The following is a 25,649-nucleotide window of genomic DNA, read 5'->3' on the forward strand; positions in this document are numbered from 1 at the left end:
CTGTCAAGGAGATCCCTGGATGAAATGAAACCTGTTCTCCTGCAGGTAAGGGCAGTAATGCTGTTGGTACTGCTGATTTCTTGCAGGATTTAGTATTTCACAGTTTCATGGTTGCTGCAGGCAAACTCACTGTTGACCATCATATCCTGATTCAAGCCTTCCTATTTTGTGAACAGCAAACCCAGCAGAGCGTCTCCTCCTGTTGTCTTTTCAATCACCTGTGTCATGAAGGTGTCTTGAGCACACTCGAGAAACCTCCAGATTGTGCCTGACCGCGCAGCCCTTCAGTCAAGGCACACTGTGGGTTAGCCCAAAGGCCTGTGATTGCGTGGGATGGCTCTATTGGCTATGTCTCCTTTCCCAGGAAGTCTGTAGTGAGTGCCTGGCACAGCACTGCCCATAGCGCTTTGCCACCTTCTCCTTGTCCACAGGCTCTCAGATGGCCCACCACCTCTGCCATGGCCAAGTTCTGGGCACTCCTCTGCACAGCACACGACCTCTCCTCACTGTTTCCAGCCTGTCCTTCCTGAAGACACAGTGCCCTTTGGGGCAGCTCTCCAGCTGTGTGAACCACCCCGGCATGTCTCTGTAACTCAAAAGAAATCATAATTCTGCACTGGTCTGGGAGCTGGTAATTCCCCCACTTGTTTCCCATTCTACATGTTTGTTTCAAACTACTTGAGACAAACCCTGAACCCTGAGTCATGATGCTTTCAAAACAGGATTCTGCTGTGGAGACTCCAGCAAGGTAAGGTCAGCACACAGATAATGAGCCTGGAGGTGCCTCCCCTGGCAGGGGAAAGGCCATTGGAGGCCCTGGCCGCACACCAGCGCTGCCTGCACAGATTTGCAGGTGCATTGCCTTGCAGCCTGAGCTCTCCATCACTCCTGCAGCAGCTCTTCCATTAGGAGTCATTCCTCTGACCACGCTGAGATCACAGATCAAGCTGTGATGGGTTTACTGCTTCTTTTTATCTAGAGCTGACTGTCCTAAGGGCAAGGCTTATTGATCGCCGGTGGCAGGGATGCCAGGAGCACACAGCTGTGCTGCTTTAGGAAATACTTTGACTAACTCCATAACTGTGGTGGCATCACCGCTGCCCCAAAGGCTGCATATTGGAGGCACCTCGTAATAAGTGTGACTTCTTCCATGTACCTGAGCTGCCTTTTACAAAAGCCAAGGTCATTGTGCTGACTGACACTTGGAGTTTGATAAAAATTTTTAATCCTAGAAACAAATTATTTTTAAAATCTCAGGGAACTGTTTTAAGCTAATTTCTGTAGTAAGTGCTTTCTGTAAGGGAATGTTTGATCTAACCTGGACTTCCTTAAGTTCCAATGGAACCCACCCTTAGCCTGCAAACAGAAACCGCTATGATCTGTGTTTAGGAGCTGCTTCTTCCTTGACTTGCCTGTACCAACAAGAAAGTGACTCAAATTTAAACAACCTTTTTCCAAATCGCCCCATGAGAATGCAGCAAGACTGGCTGCTTGTGAACTTCTCCTTGTCTGTGAGAGAAGGCACCCAAACAGCCAGGGCTCAGCCAGCCCTGCCCCACTCAGGGCACTGTCAGCACCAGCCACCACTTTCAGCAGCAACAGAGCCCTCTGAGCTCCGGCCTTGGGGAATGAAGAGGGGGAGGAGGAAAGCAGGGGGGATGACCCTCATCACCACGCCCCGAAGGCTGAACTGAGCAGAGGAGGAGCTTAGAAGTAGAGCCAAGTTTCACAATCAAAAGCCAGCCAGTGCAGGGAGAAGGGAGCAGCAGAAAAAGGCAGTGTGGGGAAGAGGCGGAAGCAAGGAGAAAGGGGCAGCTGTCAGGGCAAGAAAGTGAGAGAGGAGAAGAGGAAAGGCAAAAGTTGGCAGTGACAGTCTCGGCTCAAAAGAGGAAGAACAAGGAGTAGACAGTTTACAAAATGGCATTGCTCCTGTGGCTGGGGTCCCAGCTGTCATCCATCTGGAGCAACATCTCTGTCCTGGGAGTTTTTCTTACAGTCTTTGCTTTACTGCTTGACTTCATGAAGCGCAGAAAGAAGTGGAGCCGTTACCCACCAGGCCCAACCTCGCTGCCGTTCGTCGGGACCATGTTCTCCATTGACTTCCAGAAGCCCCACCACTCCTTCGGCCAGGTGAGTGGCAGCCCCTGAACAAAACACTGCACATACAATCCACCATGGGCCCAGGAGGCGCGGGTCACACCCTGGCGTCAGCTACAGTTACATAACACAGAGAACAGGAATTTCCATTTCCCCTGAAAAGCTCTAGATAGAGCTTTAGACTAACTAGCAAAAAAAGATAAAAGAATGTAAAAGTATGCACACAGGATGATAAACATAGCTAGAAACTGTGGATAAACAGATAATGAGGAATATGGTGGGTGTTTTGGCAAGGTATGTAACAAGAAACAAGAGCACATGACCAAAGAAAAAGTTCAAGGGAAGGTCACCTGTAATATTGAAGCACTCAGCGAGTCTGACTCCCAGAGACAGCTTTCAATGACCCTCTAGGACCATGAAAGGACTTCCAGTAGGAGGCAGATGCGTGCAGGTAAGCCCTAGGAAAAGTGATGTTTATGTAGTAGCTGGGAAGCATGCTGCTATGGATATGTACGATCATGATAGAATAAATACCCTGTTGTAAAGGGTATTTCATGACACCCATTCAGTGAGAGGAGTCCAGTGCTACAGTAAAGCATACCTGCTTTGCAATACTTCAAATTATGTTAGTTTATTTTTGGCCAACTTCAGTATCACTACACTCTTCCAGGATGAAGCAAGTCACTGCTCAAGGACACTGAGCTGGCCGGCACTGCCCAAGAGATAATCGTGCACCAACACTTCCCAACCTCTATCTCCCCATCTCTGTATGAGCTCAGTGGGAGACCACGGCTGTGCCCCCAGTGAGAGATGCTGCTGCTGTAGAGCTGGCTGCCAGCCTGACCTGTGGCCAGGCCTGGAGACAAAGGAGCAGGGGTTGTACAAACAAGGGAGACAAATATCTGTGGGCTGGGAATGTGGCTGCAGCAATGGCAGGCTTCCCTGGGAGCTAGTGAAGCACGCCTGCAGGCATGTGACAGTTTGAGTTAAAGAGACCAGCTTGTGGGATTTGCCCATGCAGCAATGCCCAAATCTCAATAGGTTCCCATTCAAACTCAGGGCTTAGTTTTTCTTAAAGGGAAGGCAGGGCTTTCACAGCTGCAGCATATAAACCAGGGGTGTTTTGTGCTTCAGCTTGCAAACTCGAAAGACCTCTTTTCTAGTTCAGCTGCCTGTCCAAAACCTGCCAAGTGGAGAAACTAAGTTTAGCATTTGTATGATTTGCTTGCATGTAGTCCAAAAGCTTACCATTTTCAAATCACATCACGTTAGAGTCATGCTGACCACAAGCTTGACCAGTAATCATTTTTAATGATCTGTCTCTAGTGCCAGTGAAGTGCTAATTCCCTTTTCAACCCTACTGCAAATACAGTAATATGTACTTCAATTCCTTGCTATGCTACAGTACAGAAATCAAGAATCTTCGCTTTTAAACAAAGAAAAAAAGACGGGGAAAAAAAAGTAGAAGAAAACTGTGGGGTATTGCTGCTCTTGCACTGTCTTTAAACAATGTGCTTCTGAGCTTTGCTCAGTGCTCCTGACCAGCAGGGGAGGTTTGACCTGCCTTCCCAGGAGTCCATGTCCCATTAAAGGGCTTACATATCACCTTATTATCAATATTTCCTTCAGCAGAAGCAAACTAACTCAGAACTTAGTCTTTCAGATCAAAATAAATAGAAACATTAGGAAATAATTCATTATTGAGCATGCAGTCTTTAAAAGTCCCCAAAAAGGTTCTTGACAACATAAAAAGTACTTGCACAATGTTGATGACAACAGTTTGGCCAGGATAGGGGCATTCTAAATTTTTCCACTTTCAGGGCATTGATCCCTGCTACAGCTGCTGCTTGGCACTGTTTGGAGCTGTTGTACTGCAAAGATAAAGGTCAAAGATCAGCTGAAGATCTCTGGATAAAAGTACCTCAAAGGTCACTCAGTAGTAAATGCCCTCAGGAAGGATATGATGATAATTTCTGACGTTACACTCAGCTCATTTTCAGGGACATGTTTGTTTATCTTGGCAGCTCCAGAAGAAGTTTGGAAACATCTTCAGTCTCCAGAACTGCTGGACCAACGTGGTAGTGCTGAATGGGTACAAAACATTGAAGGAAGCCCTGGTCCACAAATCGGAGGATTTTGCTGACCGGCCGCCTTTTCCGATATACGAACATATGGGCTACGGAGAGAATTCTGAAGGCAAGTCCCATGGAAATGGATGTTCTTTGATGGCACCAGCATGAGAAGGATTGGGTAGAGGCAAGACTTCTCAGTGCAGTGCACCTTTGTGTGTCCTCCTGGTCAACCTCCTTGCATGTCTGGCACCCTTTGGTGGTGACAAACTCAGATTTGATTACTGGGGGCTCCCCTTAGTGGTTGTAGTACAGCTCCAGCAAGCACACACTTCTTCAGCTGTGTAAGGACACTGTAAATGGTACAACCTTTCTGCCAACACCCAACAGCCCCAAATTAGTGCTTATGGTGCTTATGTAAGACAAAATGCTGATGCAAAATGTCACACGTAAGCTGTAGTAAAAAACCATGGTGACTTTCATTCAAGACAGAGTATTTTCCTGCATCCTGCCCACATCACATCCTCGGCTGCTGTGTGGTGGCACAAGCTGCTACTCAGCTCACACAAGCCATGGGAACAGTGCTGAATGGGTTGACCCCTTTATCCTTAGCAGCCTTTTTGCTCCCATTGCATCCCCCTGTACCTTTGCCAGCCACGCACAGGCAGTAGAAGGTGCAGTGATCCATTTCTGAATTGCTGTCTGAACAAGCTGCACAAGGTCAGGGTGTTTCATCTATCCATACAGACCTGTGCCTCCAGACTCACAACTGCTGTTCTCTAGCAAAATTCACTTGATGTACAAGTCAGGTATCTGACATTTCTTGCTCATCTACAATTCCAGGGATTATTGTAGCAAGATACGGGCACGTCTGGAAGGAGCTAAGGAGATTCACACTCTCTACGCTGAGGAACTTTGGGATGGGAAAGAAATCCCTGGAGGAGCGAGTGATAGAGGAAGCTGGATTTCTTTGTTCTGAAATCAAGTCTGAAGAAGGTTTGTGACATCCACAAGGATGGGGAAATCACAGAAAAAGGCAATATGGTAATGCAGGGAGAAGCAATACTACAGCCACTCCTGTTTGCATGCAGTGCTCTCTTCCCTTGCAAATGCAGTGTTTTCAGTCTATGTGCCCTCCTCGGAGCCACTTCTGCTTTACACAGTGGGGCTACCGTTACACTAATCCATTTGAAACAGTGAACAAATAGGAAATTCGAAATAGTGAGGTAAAATGGAATGATTGCCAGAGCTCAGTAACTCTAACTTGATGAAGTTTAGTGAAACATATTGATATTATCACATGCAATAAAAGTGCAGTTGGGAGTTCACAGCCTGTCATCTAGACAGAGAAAGAAATGTTACCTGTCAAGTCACAGAACAACCCTGCAGCTCAGTTTTTCTTGGGAGTTTTCTTCTTTAAACAAAGATAACCAAATAGTAGTAAGAATGAGATGATCATCTTTTTGTAGTGTGATGCTTTGAGTAGTTTGGGGGCTTTTTCTCCTGGTGTCATCGAGGTGGCATTTGTGTATTCTCATGGCTGGCAGATGAGGTCCAGCAGTTTGGTGTTGCTGAGCTTCATGGCTTGGTCTCCATTTGTTTTTACCAGTACTACTGAACGGGACTGCCTTGGCTTGCCTGGTCCCTGCTGCTGAGCCAAACAGCGGCACCTGTGGTGTTTTGCACCCCAGAGAGCTCTGGCTCGCTGTGAGTTGCTGCTGAGCACGTGGGGACAAGTCCAGGCATGTCCCGAGCTCCAGTGCTTATGGCTGGAGCTTGTTGGTGGAAGAGGGTCACTCCTCAGGCCTCCCTGAGCTGGAGAAACCTTTAAGGTGATGGTGAAGGAAGGAGTGGGTGCTGATGGAGGGTTTAATCCAGAGTTTTTATTCTGGGCTGCATGGCCTCTAAATCCAGGAACAGCTCCACAAGAACCCTGGGCGCATGGTGTGCTCACCTTTTTAACCTGGGGGAGGAGGGGGAACACAGGGAGCACCAACCAGGTACGGGGGGAGGGGGTCTCAGGTGAGAGGGACACCTGGATGGGCCAAGGGCCCCCCAGGGATGGAGAGCATCCTTTGAACCTGCCAATCACTCGATGCTCCCCTGGAATTTCTGGGATGATAGACAGCAGGAGTCAAGGTGGGGAAAAGGAGAGCTGACTGACACACCACCTGGGGAAGGAAACTTCAGGGAGAGACAGGGAAACTGAGGCACACCACGACAAACACCGCAACAGGTCTCCATTTCCATTTCCAGGTAAATCTTTTGATATACATGTTCTCTTAAATAATGCTGTCTGCAACATGATCTGCAACATTGTCTTTGGAGACCGTTTTGACTACGATGATGAGACATTCAAGAAGCTGTCACCGTTATTTCAAAATTCCTTGGATGAAGAAACTGGATTCCTGCCTCAGGTAAACCACAATTTGTAAGAAGCTGCCCTCTATTGCTTGAGAGAATTGTGTTTTCATCATTTTTATTTTTTTGCATCATGTAATATCTTCTCTCTCTTTCTTTGTCGCTCTCTTTGGTTCTCACACCCCAGCTTCTTAACGTGGTGCCCATTTTGGTGCGCGTCCCTGGAGTGGCACAGAAAGTCTTTCGAGCGCAAAAGGAGTTAATGGACTTCATAGATGTGGCCTTAGATAAGCACAGGAAGACCTGGGACCCTGCTTACACCCGAGATATCACAGATGTGTTTTTAAAGGAAATGGAGAAGGTAGGGTGACACTAGCAAACCCTCCAGGGTCAGGAGTAGTTTCTTTGCCTCTTCAAGCTTGTGAAGCTGACTTTCCGCCTAGAGCTGCACAAAACCTCTTACCAAATAATATCCTATTTTTTCATTCCACGTTGCATCTTGAGAAGAAAGGTATCCTTCATGCTGGAACTTCTTTCATTGTCTTAAGACACCATGTTATGTGCTGATGTTCTTGCTTCCATTTTCTGCCTTCACATTTCCTTCAGAATCTAGGAACTTCCTTCTTTCCAGCCTACCAAAATTTGAAGGCTTTTAAAAGGCAATGATTGAGAACTCGCTAAATGTCTTAAGTTTGTACCAAGGAACAAGTCAGCATGCAAGATTCTGTGTAATGTCAGTGCCTCAGTGACTGATGCCTCAAAATCAGTCACAAAACTGGAGCAACAGATTGATGTTTGGTGTCATTGTCCCATCCGTAACCTGCCTTTAAACCAAGTTATGATTTGAAACTAGTGTCTCCTTTGGGATATATAATTTTGAATTGTTTGCTAAGAACTAGTTTGCTAGATATCAGAGGAAGGCCTAAATCTGAACTTCACTGAAATTAAAAGGAGTCTTTCCTTGAAATCAGTCAGGCACAAAGTCAGTATAAAATCAAAGATATTTGGGTCAGCCTGTCCATCTGCCATATGTTTCTGCACATGGATTCACTAAATTTCAAGTGCCAGATGAGCAATATTAGCAAATTCTGCTTGCACATCGCTTCCACCATTGAAGTCCTCAGGCTGGGCTGCTGCTCTGCATAACAAACCCTGCCATGCTGTGGGGGTCGGGCACCTCCAGCCCATGGGCAGAGCAACGCGACCCTCCTTACTCTGCACTGAGCACTACAGCCTGGGGGTGGGTGCTGCCTCTTGTCACGTCTCTCTTGTGCTCACTACCATCACCTGATAGCCAGTCTGATAAATCCCTCTCCTGAGTTAACTTGGGTCAAGTCCGTCCCAAACTCCCTTGTCTGAGATCTTTTATTGGAATAACAGTTGAGTCTTAAATTCATTATTAATTGCTATCCATATTACAACAGCATCTAAATATACAGAATAACTTAACAGAAGCTAGTCCCAAGGAAAGGGAAGTATAAAGAGGATTAGAAAAGACAAGCAGATGAACTCATGCAGAGAGCTTGTCATATCTCATATGCTAACAAATTTGAGCTCAGTTAGCATTTGAATGAGAGACCACTTTTGCTAGAAGTGGTGTTGCAGACTTAATAGGCAGCAATAATCCTTTAACCTGATAACCCTGATTTTTTTTTTTTTTTTTTTAATTAATTGCAAGGAAATACCAGGGCAGGAGCAGCAAGAATCTGTAAAGCATAGCTAGAGATAACACCCTTAAAATAATGCTAATTTTTCATTTGCCACATCAATGCAGCTTCCTCTCTACTCTGTGGCTTTTATCATCTGATCAAACATACATAACTGTGTTCCACCTCCTCTGTGGGAAGAATTTACAGTAGTGACAAGGGCCTGCTGTCTGTTTGAGCTGAAAGCACAAGGTGTTTGCTTCTGTCCTGAAGGCAGAGGTAGCATTCTTCTCTGAGTATATTGGAGGTGGTTGAGGACCTTCAAATACAGGCGGTAACAGGGTTACAAAGTACATCACTCAAGCTCAGACTGTTGCTTGTGCTGTGCTCTACTCTCCCAACAAGAAAGAGGAACACATGCTAAAAACTGGATCTAGTGTTTCTCAGCACTTCTCTGGGCAGAGGTCTAATTGCCTAGCAAGTTCCCCAGATCCAGTCATCCACTTTTTTGCTCTCCACAGGGTAAGGTAGCTGAAGAGAAGGGTTTCCACTATAACAACCTTCGTCTCGTGGCCTTGGACTTGTTTACAGCTGGTTCTGAGACCACCTCCACCACTCTCCGGTGGGCATTGCTGTACATGATTCTCCACCCAGAAATACAGAGTAAGTCAGAAACTTACTTACAGAAGTGTAGCCTCTTTCCTTCAAGACTCATTTTTCCACAAGGATTTCACAATGACGAACAGCTTTGGTGATTGTTGGTCTAGCAGAAACAGAGGAGAAACACTTCCCAAACAGCTGTTCTGGCAGGGGGGTTGCCACGATAACAAGACTGGAGTTTGAAGGGCAGGTTCACTCTCACTTTCATTTTGGGGGCTTCACCTGGGGAATGGCCGTGGTCAGTGTACCCTCTTCCAGTATTTGCAATAGATGCTGGTTGGTTAAATTCTCTAATGCTGCTTGACCAGGTATCCTTCAAGCTGCTTAGAGGAGGGGTAAGGTAGCATATCAAGCGGCAAGGCCTTTATTAAGGATGCTTTGAGCAAAGAACAGTTACACAGAGTCACCGGTCAACTGAAAAGCACCTTCCAGTCTGGTTTCTGTTTCTGTCTCTAAGTGCCTGTCCTGTTCTCACCCAGTGCCTACAATCTCATGCAGCCAGTCTCCCATCAGCAAGTACCATCTGCTTCTGGTTCTCTAAGGGTTCTCTAATTCTTTATCTCCCCTGCTTTCAGGTAAGGTCCAGGCAGAGATTGATAACGTGATTGGCAGTGAGAGAGCCCCCACCATGACAGACCAAGCAAGCATGCCTTACACTAATGCTGTGATCCACGAAGTCCAGCGCTGTGGGGATATTGTTCCTATTGCGCTACCTCACAGGACATACCGGGACACCGAGTTGCAAGGCTTCTTTATTCCCAAGGTGACCAGATAAACAACACAGCAGCCTCTCCTTGTGCAGATGCCAGGCATGGGGTGGGGATGATCCCGTCCAACCCTGCAGTGTTGCACTTCCAGCCCCAATTACAGTCACTGTTGAGCACTAAAATAGGACATTTTGAAATGCTGAATCCAGGCAGACGGTCCTATCTGTGTTCTAGGCTTCTGCTTGTTGTAAGGGAATGCAACTGCAGTGGCAGCTCAGTGCAAAGGCTTGCTTTCCTCTCAATGAGCTGTAATATTCACTGCCTGTCAGAAGCCTAACAGGCTCTCTGGAGGCACTCAACACCAGCTTACTGGCTTTCCTGAGATGGTAGCAGTTAAATTCTAACCTCTGAAGCTACTCAAATGCCATTGGTATTCAGACCAGTTCCTCTGTGACAAGCAGCTGCCCTGGCAGCAGTGGCAGAATTCAAGTCTGGGATAGTTTTGTAATTTTTTTGTAGCCGTGTGGTATCTCCACTGATTTAGAACCTTGACAAGTGATTTGTGATTTTCCGTGGTCCCTGCGAAAGTTGGCCTTTGAAGTCTGTCGGTCAGCTTCCTCTCTACAGCTATAGAACAAGTCCAGGAGGATCAGAGAAGCAGAGGCTGTTTCCAGTGTGGAACTGTGAAATTGGCATTTGCATGCAGCAGCCTTTGAAAGGCTACAAATTGCAAAAGTTCTGGTGCTTCCGAGTGTAGGGCCGGCACCAAATGCCATTGGAGAAGGGCTCTGCTTTACCTCTGCTTCAAATAAGATGCAGAAGTGGAAATGGGTGCTGGTAGTTTGCAGACAGGGACTAGAGAGGGACCAGCACTGTTCTGTTGTGCCAAGATAATGCTGCTGTTCTCACTTAAGTTGTTTCCTCTTCTGCAGGGGACAACAGTCATCACCAACTTGTCTTCCGTGCTGAAGGATGAGACAGTCTGGGAGAAGGCAAACGAGTTTTACCCCGAACACTTCCTGGATGCAAAGGGGCAGTTTGTGAAACCAGAGGCCTTCCTGCCCTTCTCAGCAGGTAAATCTGAGGGGAGGGTCCAGCTGCAGGTCAGAAGCACAGCTGGAGGGTGATCTGCTCCCCCCGTGGCAATTCCAGCATCGATTATTGCCCTCTTTGACAGACACTTCCTCTTCCCTGTCCTGCAGGTCGCCGTGCCTGTCCGGGAGAACAGCTGGCCAGGATGGAGCTCTTTCTCTTCTTTACCACTCTCCTGCAGAAATTCACTTTCGTGCTCCCTGAAGACCAGCCCAGGCCACGTGTGGATGGTCACTTTGGAGTCACAAACTCTCCACACCCATTCCTGCTGCGAGCTCTCCCAAGATAGGAGCACACCACTCCTTTCACTGACAGACCACCACCCCCCAAACTCTGTCAGGAACATTGCAGGTCTAGGCAGGATCATGCCAGGCTCAATCTCCAGTCTGTGCACAAGGCCACATCTGTGTAAAGTAAGGATCTAGGCCAATATCTTGTTGAGCTTAATTCTAGCTGTGTAAAGTAATGATCTAGGCCAATATCTTGTTGAGCTTAATTCTAGCTGTGTAAAGTAATGATCTAGGCCAATATCTTGTTGAGCTTAATTCTAGCTGTGGTTCTCGAATCAGACAAGAGAGCTTCACTTCAGCAACAAGGTGACAATAAAATGTAGTTTCAGAGTCGTGCTTCTGGAAAATCTTACCGTCCAGGACATACATGTCCCCTTCATTCCTTCCTGTTTATTACACACTTCTTTATGTTGAACAAATATTGCATTGTCTTCATTTATAGCCTCAAAGAAAGTTTTAATGCTGACAACCCTTATGTCACACTATGCCTCCAGTAGGAGTATATAAACAAATATGGTGTTTCAGCCACAGAAGAAGGTCATTTGTGAAATACAGAAATTTTCATAAATACATTTAAAGAGAAATCCTGGTGTTTAGACTTACTATCTCCTCCAATTAAAACTTTGTTTTATTCTTGGCATTACATAAAGTCAGCTCTTGGGCAGGTTTGGAACTCACAAAGGGATAGTTACACTGTTTGAAAGTGTGTGGCCACAGATTTCAGAGCTACCTTTCTCTTTCTTCCTGCAATATTCCTGACAAATTGTTTGCAAGTTGCAAAGGTATGTTGATTTTTAAATCAGCAATAGTTCATTTACCACATCTAAAGAGACAATAGCACAAAGGAGTTCCTATGTATAACCCCCATTAAAAAAAATATCTGAAATTGAATGCACGTGTACAGTAGTAATTTTGTGTAATAGTAATTTTGGAAGCTATGAAAGCTATTGCATGATGCAAATACTTACTCATGTCATTAAGATTTGAACTTCACCAGGAACTGAACATTTATGCTTTTCATCAACAAAATAACTTGAAAGAATAAAAGTGATGTAAAATCTTCTTTCTTGTCCCTCCTCTTTGTGGGTGCCTCAGTCATGCTGAGCTCCTGCCTCAGATACTCACCTGACGTTTCTCTCCTCACATCCAGCAGCTGAGTCTTTCAAGATCACGTCAGCGTTACTGTTCTGGTCCGTTCACTGACACCGAACTGCATTTGTTCGGATTTATAGGGGCCAGCACATTCGCCAGTGCGTCTAAAGAGAACTTAACTTCGGAGAGGTCCTGGGACCCGTGTATGTGGATAAAAACTTGGGTATAGCTGAAGTAAGGAGTGTCTTTTCTAGCATGCAAGAGTGTACCGGGAGAAAGTCCAGCTGGCAGACCGAACAGCAGCCGATTGCGGCCATCCGGGCCAGAGAGAACAAATGGATCGCTCCACAGCACAGCCCTGCCTTACCCTGCCCGGCCCTGAGGGAGGAGCGGGCCCTGAGGGAGGAGCGGGCCCTGAGGGGCGCTGCGGACCCACGGCCTCAGGAGGCGGGGCCCGCCCAGCAGCTGCTCCACCCCTTGCAGCACAGTGATTGGGTGATTGGCGTTTCCTCCGACCAATCGGGTGGGAGGCGGCCGGCCCGGAAGGCTGGAGTGGCAGCTCGGCCGGCCAATAGGAGAAGTTGCCGTGCCCTGCGCGTTCCCGCGGGCGGCGGGGACGGCGGCGACGGCGGCGGCGGCATCAAGATGGCGGTGGCGGGCAAGGGAGTGGTGTCGGCCGCCGTGAAGCCGATCTTCAGCCGGGACCTGGGCGAGGCGAAGCGACGCGTCAGGGAGCTGTACCGGGCCTGGTACCGCGAGGTGCCCAACACGGGTGGGTGAGGGACGCCGGGCCTGCCGCGCGGGCTCAAGGTCGGAACGGCCTTCATGACATTGGTGAAGCCGAACGAGTGACAGCGTAGCGATTTTTAGGGTTGAGTTGCACCTTGCCGGTGGAGCGAGGGCAGAGCGCCGTGGGTGACCGCAGTAGGTGTTGTGTTTCTCGTAGTGCACCTGTACCAGCTGGACATCACGGTGAAACAGGGGCGGAACAAGGTGCGGGAGATGTTCTTGAAGAACGCCCACGTTACGGATCCACGCGTGATAGACATGCTGGTTATTAAGGTACACACAGTTCCTTCTGCTTTGTTGAAGCTGCAGAGAATGTGATGATTGGTGGCGAGTGTGATGGAGGAGAGGGACAACTTTGTACCAGCCTGTCTGGAGTGGCTGTCTCTTGCAGTTGGATTGGTAATATCTATGTCAGCAAACCTGTGGAGAAGGGATCAGGTGGCTTTAGAATTCAGCAAGTGTATGTCAAGCAAAGCGACAATTAAAATACTAAGTTTGTTCCTTATTTTTCTTGCTTGCTTGTCTTTTTTTTTTTTTTAACAACAGCAATCAAAGGGAAAATAGGTGCTGCTCTCTAGTTTACTATTAAAAATGAACTTTCCACCCTCTACAGTACTTCATTGGATCGGAAAATGATTTTCTTTACTGATTCTGAAACATGTATTACAGTGTCAGTGCTCGGTGAGAAGCTGTTTTTGGGTGGCAGAACATTCCAGCTCTGTAACACATCTGGTGGTGTTGCAGGCCTGAGAGACCTGTCTGCTTCAAAGCAATAATCAGCACCACAGCCTTCAAAATGTGTCTGAGCAACAGTAACTGACCTCTGCAGTTCTAATGCATCAGAAAGCTTCCAAACAAGGACTGCCATATTCACCTGTTTTGTTTCTTGCATTTCAAGACAATTACTCTGTCTTTACATGATGAAAAAATCTGATAACAAAATCTTTGTATGCTAGGTGACAATTCCAGGCAGTCTCATTTTGCTCTGTGCTACCATCCTATAAAACCAGTACAAAGAATGAAATAGTGAAGAAGTTGCACGTCTCAGTGGCAGTGATACTGGTGCAAAACACTTGGTAGCAGTTAATTTTACAGCTGAAGTGTTGCTCTTCACCCAAATTCAGCAGAGGTGGTCAAAAGTTAGGAATGTTGTGTAGAATTTTATGGGAGATGTGGGTCAGGAGAGAAACAAAGCAGGTTTTAAGAAGGGGACAGAGTCTTTTGCCTGTTCACTGGGCTGGGAAGCTGTGCTGCAGAGAAATCCATGTAAGTCCCAAGGCAGGAACAGTATATTTGTGTCACGGTGCAGATGATGCATGCAGGCTGTAGGAGAACAGAACTGCTGATGCAGCTATTATTTTCATAGTGGTTTTAAGTTCATTCACAGTACTGCGTGCTTAGACTTGGGCTCTAACTGCCAATTAGTCTAAAGTTCTTTTGTGTGTGTGCAGGGGAAAATGGAGCTTCAAGAAACCATTCATGTCTGGAAGCAGAGGACTCACGTCATGAGGTACTTCCACGAGACAGAAACCCCGCAACCTAAAGACTTTCTGTCCAAATTCTATGCGGGCCACAATCCCTGAGGAACTGACTCTGTGTCTTCCTGCCTTATATTACAAATAAAGTTCTATACAATAGAAAAAAAATCCATACAAAGAGATTGTCTAGCATCTTAGGAGCCTAATGGTGAATCCAGAGCATGTGCAAGTGATTATGATCTGTCTGAAGAGCTGTCATTTCCTAGTTTTGCCAGTGTGTATTTTCAGCGGATGGCATTTATCCCGTCACTTGCCCTGGGGTGTCTGCTGAATAACCACAACACAGCCTGGCTGTGGGTCTTGTGCTTGGCCTGCAGCCCCATCTGTAGATGTTAGCTCTGTGAGGAAAAGGGCAGGCCTTCAGAAAAGCCAGTGTACTCCCAGAAACGTTCTTGTGCTTGAGGGACACGTGTATTCATGCAGTGTCTTGGCAGTTGCATCTCGTGACTTGTGTTGACCTTCTGTTTTTTATTGGACATTAGTCTCCTTTGTTTCTCACAGAGAAAATATCAAATCCAGTAGGCAAATAAATCCTTGTGCAATAAAACATCAGCAGAGTCAATTTCTCTGCTGTAAAATGAATTACCTGGAAAAGGGGGATTTGTACTGTTTTCTAGAATAGGAAAGCTCTAGAAGAGCTTCTGAAGCCTGTCAGGAGCTGGTGTCCCACCATCACCTCATGCACTGAACCAGGGATTACTAGTTCCCTTTTGAGAGGGATAAGGAGAATTTATTCTCTCAACAGAGAACAGGTTTTCAGCAAGTAACTGGGTACTGGAGCTCTTCCAGATGTGACCAGCACTGGATAGTTGTAGTGCACTCAAATTTTTTTTTTCCAGCCTAAATAAACATCGTTTTATCCTGTAAGTACTGGGGCTTTCTTTCCCATGAGGACTGTAACACAGCACTCCTCAGGGATGTGTGCATAGGTACCTTGGAGCTCCAGGGTTGGCATGTTTTTAAGGACAGGGTTGACGGAGTCAGGAGGGGCCCAGGAGGGACTGTGGGACAGCATTGAAAAGGATTTTGGCAGCATATAAAACAGAAGTAGGTAGATGTTTGGCTGCAAGAGCAGATAAACTGGAACAACTACTTCTCAGGTGGCTTTGGACAAGGAGGGGGCAACTCAAGTGCCTCAAGAACCTGACAGCTGCCTTTAGCTGCAGCTCTTGGGGTTACTCAGATTACAGGCTCCCTTTTCTCTCAGTAGCCATGCTGGAGAGTTATTGAGCAAACATTAAAAGCTGTGCCAAAGAATAAGGGAACAAATGTGGTTTTGGAACTATACACTGCTTCTAATTCAACACCAATTAGGAAGAAGTGGGCAGGCAGGAGGCCAGATCTAGTGACCAGAAACCATGAGACAGTGGGGCAGTGCTGGCTGAAGAAAAAGAAACAACTGACCAACCTCTCAAGGTTTCATTTTGAGAGAACAGCTGGTCTGCTGTGACTAAAGATACTCTTCTGTGCCATAACAGCAAATAAGACCTTTTAAGTCTATGATACAAGGATTTAAGTGCAAGAACAAACACTTTTATGAAAAGAGGAGTTGAAGTTCGTACAATGAAGAAAATAAATACCTTAGGGCTCTTTCAGAAGGAAGTACTGAGCTACCTAGGAAATATATATTAGCTACTTGGAGCCTGTGTTCAGAGATGAAATGCTATAAAACACACGAGCAAGTTCATTTGCAACTTGTGATCTCAGCCTTTACCAAAGCCACTCAAAGCTTTAACTCTGTGATGATAATACTGTCTTTCATCCTCACTGAGGTGAAGTTAATGACACAGACCCCATCAGATACAGCTGCTACGTTGTTGAACAGTGCCACTGTCAACGTGCACTCCATTCTTTAACAGGGCTGTGTTGTGGAGCTGCTGCTTCCCCTAGGATTCCACATGTCCTGTAGATCAGTACTGAGTTACTGAAAGGACTCAGAAGAGAAAATAAGCATGAGGATGTTCCCTACTGGAACAGACATCCGGAGATAGAAAGGTTAACACAGAAGAAGAAAACCACGGGACCAAAGTTGCACATGTCAATCTCTTGATCTTTAATTAAGTGTTTCCCATGTTGCTAATTAAAGGCATCCCAAGCAGTCTTTGATGAGGTGAGCATCAAGGTGTGTCCAAGGATGCAGGGCCTATCAAGCACATCCTTCAACCCTGATCTACAGATTTCCAGCATACAGAGATGTGCAGGACACTCACTGGCAAAAGGGGATACAAAGACCCCTGTCCCCTTTAGGAAGGACAAAACACAGGTGACAGATGTTGGAACCATTGTTTTGTCAATGGCTTTCTCCCTTCTGGTCTTCTGTTCCAGTGCTGCAAATAGAAGAACAAGCTGTTACAGATACACTACTGAGCTGCAGCCTGCATCCTCCTCCCAAAACTACACAAGATTGGGTTTACATAATGGGAGTTTCCAACAGGCCAGTGCAGACTTTGCAGTATTTTAAGTCTTAGCTTTTAGCTGCACAGTGCATGCTGGAAAACCCCTTATCAACTAGAATACATCCACCAAATTGACTATAAATCTACATTATTTACAACAACTCTAGAACAGTTTCTTTGTTCTATAAAGAATCAAATACACCTAAACTCAAATCTTTACACAAAAACAAGCTAAACAGAATAACAGAAAAGGGTAGAAAGTGTAGCACAGTGCAGATAAAGGTGAATTATTTCCATTCTTCCTTTCTGCAATGAGTCTGAATGGTCCTACTACTCCAGAGATCAGTGTTGTAACACCCACCAGACAGTTTGTCCTGATGGGTTCTGGAATGCTCTTAAATTGTTCACCTATATCAGAATTTCAGACAGTACATGATTCTGTTTTAAAAGAGTCATTCTGTGAGTTAGGAGAAGACTTTTAAACAGATAAACAAGTAGAACAAAATCATGCAATTGTTTATGTTGGAAAAGACCTTCAAATTCATTGAGTCCCAGTTGCTAACCCAGTACTGCCAAGTCCACTGCTAAACCATGTCAAGTGCCTCATCTGCACCGTTTATGTTGGAAAAGACCTTCAAATTAATTGAGTCCCAGTTGCTAACCCAGCACTGCCAAGTCCACTGCTAAACCATGTCAAGTGCCTCATCTGCACCTCCTCTAAACACCTCCAGGGCCCCACTTCCCTGGGCAGCCTGCTCCAGTGTTGGACAATCCTTTCCCTAAAGAAATGTTTCCTAATATCCAATCTAAACCTCCCCTAACACAACCTGAGGCTATTTCCTCTTGTCCTGTTGCTTGTTATTTGGGAAAAGAGACTGAACCCCACCTGGCTGCAGCCTCCTTTCATGTAGTTGTAGGGAGTGATAAGCTCGCCCCTGAGCCTTCTTTTCACCAGGCTAAACAGCCCCAGCTCCTCAGCCACTCCTTGTAACAGGTGTGTTCAGACCCCTCAGCAGCTCTGCTGTCCTTCTTTGGATGTGTAATGTAGGAACACTGAAGTCTCTCTGTTGTCTGCAGTACAGACCCTCACTGACTACATTTTATTTCTGACTCAGCTGGCAAGATCTAAAACACCATCACTTTTTCCAGTCTCTAAGAAATGCATGGCGTGGAGATTGCACAGATACCAGTATGGCCTACTCTGGTAAGAAACAAAAAAGTTCATAGCCAAAGGCATATCCGTGTCCATGCGTTTAACTGCAAGTGTATATTTTAGGCTGTTGCTGGCTGTATTTCCTTGTCTGAGATTCTCCTGCCTGCCCCAAGCCAATCGGGAAGCACAAATAATTAGACTGCTGGTGTAGTTAATGACATACCCTTTAATCATCGTCGTCGTCATCCTCTGGGACAAAGATATCGTGTTCTTCAAGTAAGGCTGCAAAGTTCTTACTGATCTGAGTGCCGACATACAGGAAAGGGATCACGACGCTGAACACTCTGAGGAGGCCGAAGGGCGTCTGCAAGGAGTCGATTGTAAAAAGTGGATCTTTACATCCAAGCAAGTCGCGCTTTGGCTGAACCGGCGCACTCCCGGCTCCACGGGCGCGCGGAGGGCCCGGGAAGCGGCTCGCAGAACGATCTGCGTTCCTAGTGCCAAGCCCCGCTCACCGCACCGTGCTTTGTTACCGTACTGCAGCGTTACAAACACTCCCGCAACAGCGAGCGGGCAGCCCGGGGCAGCGAACACCCGTGGCTTAGGGAGAGGGAGGCGGGTATCGATCTCCCCCTTGCTTCGCAGCGCTGCCTCGCTCGGGGGGACGCGGGACACGCGAGTCCGGTGAGCGCTGCACGCTCGGGGGGACGCGGGGGACCCGGGCCCGGCGAGCCCCGCACGCTCGGGGGCCGCTCCCGTCTCCCTCCCGCTGCCGAGCGCTTCCGCATCCCCGCCCGCAGCCCCTCGCTCATTGGTCCCAGGCACTGTCACTCACACCCACCTCCCCGCCCACAGCAGCTGCGCCCGCACCGATTGGCCACCGCTGCCGGCCGTTGCTGTCGCCTCCGCCCGCTCGCCCCTCGCTCACCTTAACCGGCTTGGGCAAAATGGCGCCGCTGCGGGTGACGGTTGCGCCCCGGGAGGGCACCAGCGGCACGGCCGGGGCCCGTCCCGGCTCGCCCCAGCCCGCACGCCCCGAGCGAGCCACGGTCGCCGCCAGGAGCCGCCCGGCTGCCGCTGCCATCGTCCCGCCTGCCCCGCGCCGCGGCCCAGCCCAGGCGTCAGCTGGGGTCTCGCGAGGCTTGTGGGGAGGCGGCGATGTCTGCACTGCGCACGCGCGGGGGAGGCCGCGCCCCCTCGGGGCCTGAGGGCGTCTCTCGGTGGCCCGGGGGGAGAGAGGGCCCGGGCCGCCTCCCGCCTTCCCGATCAGCGGAAAACCGGGCCGGCCGGGAATGGGCAGGCCCTGCAGACACGCCAGGGGCCTTCACGGCTCCATTAACAACGCACGGGCTACAAATCAAACCGGTTTATTCGGCTTCGAGGCATAAAATACAAACTCTAAAGAATGTAACGAGATGCGTAATACAAGTTCCGCGTGTAAAACAAACTCTAAAGAACGTAATGCAATGTATAATACAAATTCCGCGGGTAAAACAAACGGAACAATGTAATGCAATGTATAATACAAGTTCCGCGTGTAAAACAGAGGCGCATGCAAAACCATCTCTAAAAAAGGGAACACGCCCTACGTAAAACAGAAGCGCTTGGAAAGGCAGGAGTCGCCCGGAGTGTTTTGATTGTGCGGGGAGAACACCAGGCTGGTGCTGCTGGTGAAAGATGCCCCCGTGCATTGCCCTGGGGGTTTCTTTGCAGCACAGGCAGCCCAGAGAGGTAACACGGAGGGGCGGCTGCCCCAGGCACGATTTGTGCAGTAGCTCCTGTAACACAGAACATCTGGTCTTGGCCGTGATTGTCCCCACGTGGCTAAGAGTGGCCACGGGTAAAACCTTCAGGTTACTCTTCACCTGGACTCCGTGGAAAACAGCACAGTTTTACCAAAAAAAAAAAAAAAAAAAAGGATTTAACCAACTATATTAGCAGGATTGGGAGCCCTTCCTGGCGCAGCTCACAAAGGCTATGTCAGAATTGCTCTTCCTCTTCAAATTTCTTTTAAATTTTAGCAGCTTCCTCTCATCACTTGTGCACAAAAGAAAACTCTTAGAAGAGGATCTTACTTCAGTATTTTAAGACAAGTACCCATTCAGCTCCAGTGTTCAGCTCCCCCTTTGCCTAGGAACCTGTTTAGATATAGACATTCTCTATTTTTAAAAACAAAAGGGGAAAGTGGAGGCAGGAGGTAACAGTCCAAACCTGAACGACTGGAGAAAAACCCTGGGTGGCAATCAGCCTTTTACTGCTGCCAGGGACAATGTGCAGTGAAAACTCTCTGCCTTTGCTGTAATAATCTCTGCCTGCAGCAAGACAGACAGGCTGCTCCATGAGCCAGCTGAATGTTCAACCTCAGGAAGCTGAAATCCCGACCTCCTGCCCGGGGCTGCTTCAAGGCACTGCCAGCACAACCAGCTCAGCTGGGCTGGCTGGGCAGCCTCCGTCTCTGAGGAGGCAGTGCAGCACCCAGGGGCTTCCTGCCTAATGAACCAAGCGGCAGTGGTCATTAAAAACCTGTAGCCCCGCACAAAATTGGGCAAGGCTGCAACGTGGCTGCTACAACAGAGGGATGGTGAGGAAAACCTGATCGAGCACATCCAAAGTCACGCAGTGCTCTGGACACCTAGCAAAGGCCCAGGCATGGATGGCTGGGCTGAGCATAATGTGGATCAGGATTCAGCCATTTTCTTGTCAGCACTGCAGAATAAACCACAAAATTACTCCAAAGGCAATCAGATGGAAAGTGGAGCGCAGTGCCTCATGTGCAGGATTTGGGATTTAGCTGGGATATGGGCTAACGCAAAGGTAGGTAGCGTGGAAATTGTGCTGTTTAATGGGACAGATTAAAGCATTAAATGTAAGCTCTTTAGTAGTGTTATGAGCACAATCCTGGCTTATTAAAACACAGTAAGCTTCTTAAAAGTGAAACTGCCCTTAAATGAATAATACTGTCTCAGTTTCAGTTGTGACACAACTGGCTTTGTTAATTTATCTTCCTTTTCAAGCCACTCCCAATTCTTGGTTCTCATGTAGGAACTGCTACTACATTTTGATTTGTTTTGGAAGTTGAGTCTTTACTGTCAATCTGCCTTATTCTGATGTCTCAGATGTTAATCTGAGACATCAGAAATATTGTCTCTGTATTACATTTAAAAAAATAATCACAGGAAAATGCTTGACAAATTTGACCTTGGTCCCAAAATACCCATGCTCAGAGCAAGGAGGCACCAGGTAGTGCAATCCCCTGATGCTGCTGCTCTGGCATGGGAAAAGGGACACTTTTGCAGCCAGGAAAGCTGCAGTACTGAACTCTTCAAGCAGCAGGCTAGGGAGGCAGAAATGGCCCCTATGTCCAACCAACCAAGCTGCTGATGAAGCCAGGACCTTGCCCCATGGCCACCTGCTCCCAATTTTTCTGAACTGTTTTCACAAAAGCCAAACAAAAACAATCCTCCCAAACTTGAAGACCCTTGCTGTGAAGTAATACAACCACGAACTGGAGAGGACTGGATTGTGTTACTCACAAGTGAAGGTTACATTCTCACTGCCCAAGGTCATTTGTAAGATCTAATTTAAGATCTGATTTCCTGCAATATACCATTGAGCCATAATTAGGCAGGAGGCTAGAAGCTCATCATCCAAAACTACCAGAGACATATTTTAAAAGGCACCAAGAGTTAACAGAATTAATTTGATTTCTGCAGTGGCTATCTCTACAGGCTATTGCAAAGTAGGAAGCTGAACGTGTTTAAGTCCAGAAAGGTTCCAGCCAGTCACGATCTGAAAAGGGCTTTTGCTTTCTTAGCAAAGCTCTTTAATAAAAAAGTACAATAAAAACAGGTTTAATGTTTTTAGATGGAAGCATGCAACTAGATAAGGGATATTTTTAAACCCCGTCCCAAGGGCGTTCTAGTCCCTGGACTTGGCACCCACCTACTTGTACCGTGTGCCTTGTGGCCAAGGTTTCTGACCTACTGATGGACAAGTCTGTTTCCACAGTGAGGTGACAGGCGTGCCCTCCCCGCAGCCCTCCCAGCCCGCTGGGAGGATGGGATGTGCTGCAGAGATCAGCCAAGCAATGCTGACATGAAATCAGAGGGAAGCGCAGGCAGGCCAGGTACAGGCTTGGCAGAAGGCAGCAATATGGCTTTGACACTGGAGAGGTGAGCCCAGCCACTGCCAACGCCCCTAACTCACTCCCAACCTTCACTTCTCCTCCTGAGAACAGGCCTCTCTTGCTCCCCACCCTTCAAAGCCTCTGCTCCAACTGCACAGCACTGCTGGGAACTGAGGCAAAGCCGCACAACGCTGAGAGGCCCTGCAGGAGGTTGGCTCTGGACAGCCCGATGAGCTGACTGAGCCCTATATGGCACTTTGCAGGGGCTGTGGTCTAAGCAAAGGCTGAGAAATTTACTCCTGCCCAGGCAAAGAGGCTTTAGCATCCCTGTTTAGGAACGGGGAAACCTTGAGCCAGAGATATTAGCAGGCTTGGTTACTGCTTGACAGAGTCCAGACCAGCCCTGGGGAGCTCCCGGTGTCCTTGCTGTGGCTTTGGCTCCAGCTCTGTCTCCATTTCAGGCTTGCTGCTGAGTATGAGCACACAGAGAGACAGTTGCAAGACCATGATATCCACATCCTGAAGGATTTAGCTGAAAGAAGGGTTAGTGCAGATGAAAGTAAAGAAACATTGCAAAAGCCTCAGCTGCTGGCCAGCAACAGCTGCAGTGGCTCACGTGTCCTGTAGTGAGAGAGGCACAAGGCTGGAGGCACGCGCCGGGGCCAGTGGCCTGTCAGAGGCACTTCGTAAGAGCCCAGCCTTATCTGCGGCAAAAGAACAAAGGCAGAAGGACTTTGGCACAAGACCACAGACAGTAATAAGCACTGACCAAAAGCAAACTTCCACACTGAGAAACAAAACAAACAAACAAAAAAGTGGTGAAGAAGAGGTAGGGGATGAAACACCCAGAGCGTCCACCATGTCAGGACAGCAAGTGGCCAAGCCTGTTGGCTGAGGTTCATTGCATATGTGCTGATTTGGGCAGCTCCTATTTCCAGCAGAGAGAGTTTAAATAAAGGTGGCTCCCCTGATGTTACACTCTCTGGCTGTTTAAAGCCTCATAGAAATTAAATGTGAGGTTTAGAGGAGACTTGAGTCCCTCCTATGCGAAGCATACACACATCACACACTCAGCCAGTCATGAGGACGGGGGCAAGCAGCGTCCCTCATTTCACTCTTCCTGCACGCAGGACAGGCTGCCGGGCATCAGCTGGCCAGTGACTTGTGTCCTGTGGTCCTGTGCCCCCAGTCACGGGTGTCCCCTCTTCTGCCTCTCCTGCCACTCCCGTCTCAGCACTGCGATCTCCTGCCCGTACCAGTTGTGCAGCTTGGAGAAGCAGATGGTTTCTGGCGGCACTGGGCTCTCCAGCATGGCTGGTGAGACGCCAGGTGCTGGGGATCCTGTGGCACTGCTGGCAGCCGAGCGCCGGCGTGGAGGCAGGGGCGGGGGCTTCGTTTGCCCCCCATCATGGTCAGTGCAGGTGGCTCCACTGGCGACACAACTACCACTACTCCATGTGGAGTAGCCATTCTCCAGGGCGGTGGGCTTCTCCTGGAGAGGCTGCAAGGCAGGGTTGGAGAGATGCCTCTTCCTGCCAGAGCACGAGGACCTCCGTGGAGACTTATGGCAAGCAGCCAAGCTCTTGCAGGCCTCCTCCAGCTGCTTCTCCAGCTCTCTTACCACCAGCCGCATGTAGTCGAAGCTGGCCCGTGACAGTGCCTTCACCCAGGCCTCCATGGCAGCCTGCCCGTCAGCAACCAGCACGTAAGCCCTGGCACCAGCATCGTCAAAGCGGATGGCAAAGGCGAACTCCTCAGCGGCCTCGCACAGCTCCACGGTGCAGCCCTCCAGGACCACCAGCCCCACGGGCTCCCGGCTCTCCCTCTCCTCGAAGTAGAAGAGGAGGTTGCCCTTGAGGACGAACCAGCGGCGCTGGTAGGAGGTGCCATGGTGGTGGTGCCGCTCCACCCGCTTGCGCAGAAAGCCGGTGTGGTCGGCAGGCGAGTCGCAGGTGGCGTAGTGGGCCACGCTCCGCTCATTCAGCTTCATCGCCCCACCTAGGAGCAGAGGAAGAGAGGGAGAAGAGGTTGTCTTGGTGTGAGGAGCATGTCCCTGGTCCCACCAGAAGAGGCCTGATCCTGCTCCCAAGGAAAAGCAGCCCCCACTCCAGCAGCCCCTGATACAGGACAGCATCTAACCCGGCACGTTAATGCCGGGCAGGCTGGTTCCTTGCTGCTGCAAAGAGGAGGTCACTACCAGAGCCTCACCACCCACACACCTGCCTTCCCTGCGAACGCCAACACCGCTGTTTCCTCTCTTATTCCACAAGTGACCTACTTTGCTGGTTTTTAATGGAGCACTTCAAAGAAATTTGCCTCTCTGCCTGCAAGGCACTCATTTTGCTCTCTAATAGAAGGCAGGATAAGGAGAGTGTTTCAGACCCAAGGGCTCTGGAACTCATGCATCTGTCCCCTTTCCCTACTCCCTGTCTCCATGCAGGACCACCCACCCCCACCAGCCCTCCTGGCAGCAGAACTCCCAGCTCCAGCAGGTTCACCAGCAGTGGGGTGCAAGGTGTCGTACCAGCTGTGCAGGTCAGACTGCAAACCCTCGCTGTCTTCCTTGGCCAGCCTGCTCCCTAGCCGAGGGTGTCTGAGGCTTCAACGTGGCCATCTTTGGTGGAGGAAAAGGATAAAGAAGGAGTTACGAGCCAGAACAGTTTGGGACTGACAGAGCTAAGAGCTGTGTCACTCCTACCTCAGAAATCCAGGGTCCTCAGTGCAGGCAAGCTGCACTGGAAACTGGGATAGCAAAATTGGGGGAACATGCACTTGCTTCAAAGTCTGAGCCCCATCCCAGCTCAGGCCAGTGCTCCTGTGGGTTTGTTTTCTGGCTCCTGGGTTTGTTTTCGGTTTATTAGAAGAAAAAAAGAAATGTTTTGCAGAAGCTGTCACTGCCACATTTGTGGAGGCCTTTTGGCAGGCGACTCAGCAAGTCAAGGAGGACAGAGCCTTGAAGGACACAGCCAGCACAACCTTTGTGGATTGTTCAATTGCAAAAAGGATTTCCAACCGCTAAAATTCCACACATAGAAATATGCAGAAAACAAACCACAGCCACCACTTCCAGAACAGATTTGGGCGCTAGGAGCTCCTCACGGCTGAGCAACATCCAGAATCCCTCCCAGAGCCCCTCTCTCCCATCAGGGCTTGTCAGGCACAGCTGAGGACATGGGGGCACGGACCCCAGCTGAAAAATGCCCAAGACACTGATCAGACACATGGAAGGGCTGTTCCCTGGAGGTGTTCTGCCCTGGGGAGCTTCCAGCCTGGCACACTGAGGCTGCGGACAGCCGGGCGGCCCAGGCCGGCCCTGACGCGAGGGGGCTGCGGGGGTCCCGCGTGTGCCGCGCTGGGCTCTGCGTCTTTGTGTGCGGGCGCACGCCTGTGCGATGGGGCTGCGTGTGTGTCTTTGTGCGTGTCCGTGCCCCTCCGTGTGTGAGTTCGTCGTGTGCCGGCGACCCCCGCGGCCCCGCCGCCGCTCCCGCCCCGCCGGCGCCCTGCCCCGGCGCCACCTGGCCCTTGCCCAGCGCCTCCCCTACGACGGCGGGACCCCGGCCCCTGCCCGGCCCGGCTCGGCTCACCTCGGGGCGCTGCTGCTCGGCGGTGCGGGCCGGCCCGGCCCTGCCGCGG

The 25,649-nt window shown here is 49.0% G+C and overlaps 4 protein-coding genes across 5 annotated transcripts; 2 read left to right on the forward strand and 2 right to left on the reverse strand.

Annotated features, from left to right (window-relative positions):
- Positions 1–1,723: 1,723 nt before the first annotated feature.
- On the forward strand, positions 1,724–11,985 carry LOC121342311 (cytochrome P450 2D17). The gene is made up of 9 exons (XM_041416653.1): positions 1,724–2,130; positions 4,122–4,293; positions 5,010–5,162; positions 6,423–6,583; positions 6,715–6,888; positions 8,695–8,836; positions 9,409–9,596; positions 10,473–10,614; positions 10,743–11,985. The coding sequence occupies exons 1-9, from the start codon at positions 1,918–1,920 to the stop codon at positions 10,919–10,921; spliced, it is 1,524 nt and encodes a 507-aa protein (XP_041272587.1). The 5' UTR covers positions 1,724–1,917; the 3' UTR covers positions 10,922–11,985.
- A 627-nt stretch (positions 11,986–12,612) lies between these two features.
- Positions 12,613–14,449, forward strand: NDUFA6 (NADH:ubiquinone oxidoreductase subunit A6). Its single transcript, XM_041416654.1, has 3 exons — positions 12,613–12,786; positions 12,961–13,076; positions 14,255–14,449. Exons 1-3 carry the CDS (start codon positions 12,660–12,662, stop codon positions 14,384–14,386), a joined length of 375 nt encoding a protein of 124 aa, XP_041272588.1. The 5' UTR covers positions 12,613–12,659; the 3' UTR covers positions 14,387–14,449.
- A 1,921-nt stretch (positions 14,450–16,370) lies between these two features.
- Positions 16,371–19,061, reverse strand: SMDT1 (single-pass membrane protein with aspartate rich tail 1). Its single transcript, XM_041416662.1, has 3 exons — positions 18,819–19,061; positions 18,114–18,254; positions 16,371–16,668 (listed from the first exon to the last, which is right to left on the reverse strand). Exons 1-2 carry the CDS (start codon positions 18,972–18,974, stop codon positions 18,117–18,119), a joined length of 294 nt encoding a protein of 97 aa, XP_041272596.1. The 5' UTR covers positions 18,975–19,061; the 3' UTR covers positions 16,371–16,668; positions 18,114–18,116.
- Positions 19,062–19,241: 180 nt separating this feature from the next.
- Positions 19,242–25,649, reverse strand: PHETA2 (PH domain containing endocytic trafficking adaptor 2). Of its 2 annotated transcripts, XM_041416659.1 has the most exons (3): positions 25,601–25,649; positions 24,541–24,630; positions 19,242–24,014 (listed from the first exon to the last, which is right to left on the reverse strand). In XM_041416659.1, the coding sequence occupies exon 3, from the start codon at positions 24,004–24,006 to the stop codon at positions 23,206–23,208; it is 801 nt and encodes a 266-aa protein (XP_041272593.1). In that variant the 5' UTR covers positions 24,007–24,014; positions 24,541–24,630; positions 25,601–25,649; the 3' UTR covers positions 19,242–23,205. The 2 variants fall into 2 exon arrangements, with proteins under 2 accessions (XP_041272593.1, XP_041272594.1); XM_041416660.1 differs by lacking the exon at positions 25,601–25,649 and having other exon boundaries at positions 24,541–25,141.

Source organism: Onychostruthus taczanowskii, unplaced genomic scaffold (assembly GCF_017590055.1).
Source record: "Onychostruthus taczanowskii isolate IOZ18803 unplaced genomic scaffold, ASM1759005v1 scaffold53, whole genome shotgun sequence".
Taxonomy (NCBI): domain Eukaryota; kingdom Metazoa; phylum Chordata; class Aves; order Passeriformes; family Passeridae; genus Onychostruthus; species Onychostruthus taczanowskii.

Bases quoted from the DNA above. Each gene is read 5' to 3' on its own strand.
- SMDT1 (XM_041416662.1), bottom strand. From the start codon at position 18,974: ATGGCAGCGGCAGCCGGGCGGCTCCTGGCGGCGACCGTGGCTCGCTCG. The intron at 18,255-18,818 runs GTGAGCGAGGGG...GACTCCTTGCAG, and splicing joins TTTTGCCCAAGCCGGTTAAG to ACGCCCTTCGGCCTCCTCAG.
- LOC121342311 (XM_041416653.1), top strand. From the start codon at position 1,918: ATGGCATTGCTCCTGTGGCTGGGGTCCCAGCTGTCATCCATCTGGAGC. The intron at 6,584-6,714 runs GTAAACCACAAT...CTCACACCCCAG, and splicing joins AAACTGGATTCCTGCCTCAG to CTTCTTAACGTGGTGCCCAT. The intron at 9,597-10,472 runs GTGACCAGATAA...CCTCTTCTGCAG, and splicing joins AAGGCTTCTTTATTCCCAAG to GGGACAACAGTCATCACCAA.
- NDUFA6 (XM_041416654.1), top strand. From the start codon at position 12,660: ATGGCGGTGGCGGGCAAGGGAGTGGTGTCGGCCGCCGTGAAGCCGATC. The intron at 12,787-12,960 runs GTGGGTGAGGGA...TGTTTCTCGTAG, and splicing joins CCGCGAGGTGCCCAACACGG to TGCACCTGTACCAGCTGGAC. The intron at 13,077-14,254 runs GTACACACAGTT...GTGTGTGTGCAG, and splicing joins TAGACATGCTGGTTATTAAG to GGGAAAATGGAGCTTCAAGA.
- PHETA2 (XM_041416659.1), bottom strand. From the start codon at position 24,006: ATGAAGCTGAATGAGCGGAGCGTGGCCCACTACGCCACCTGCGACTCG.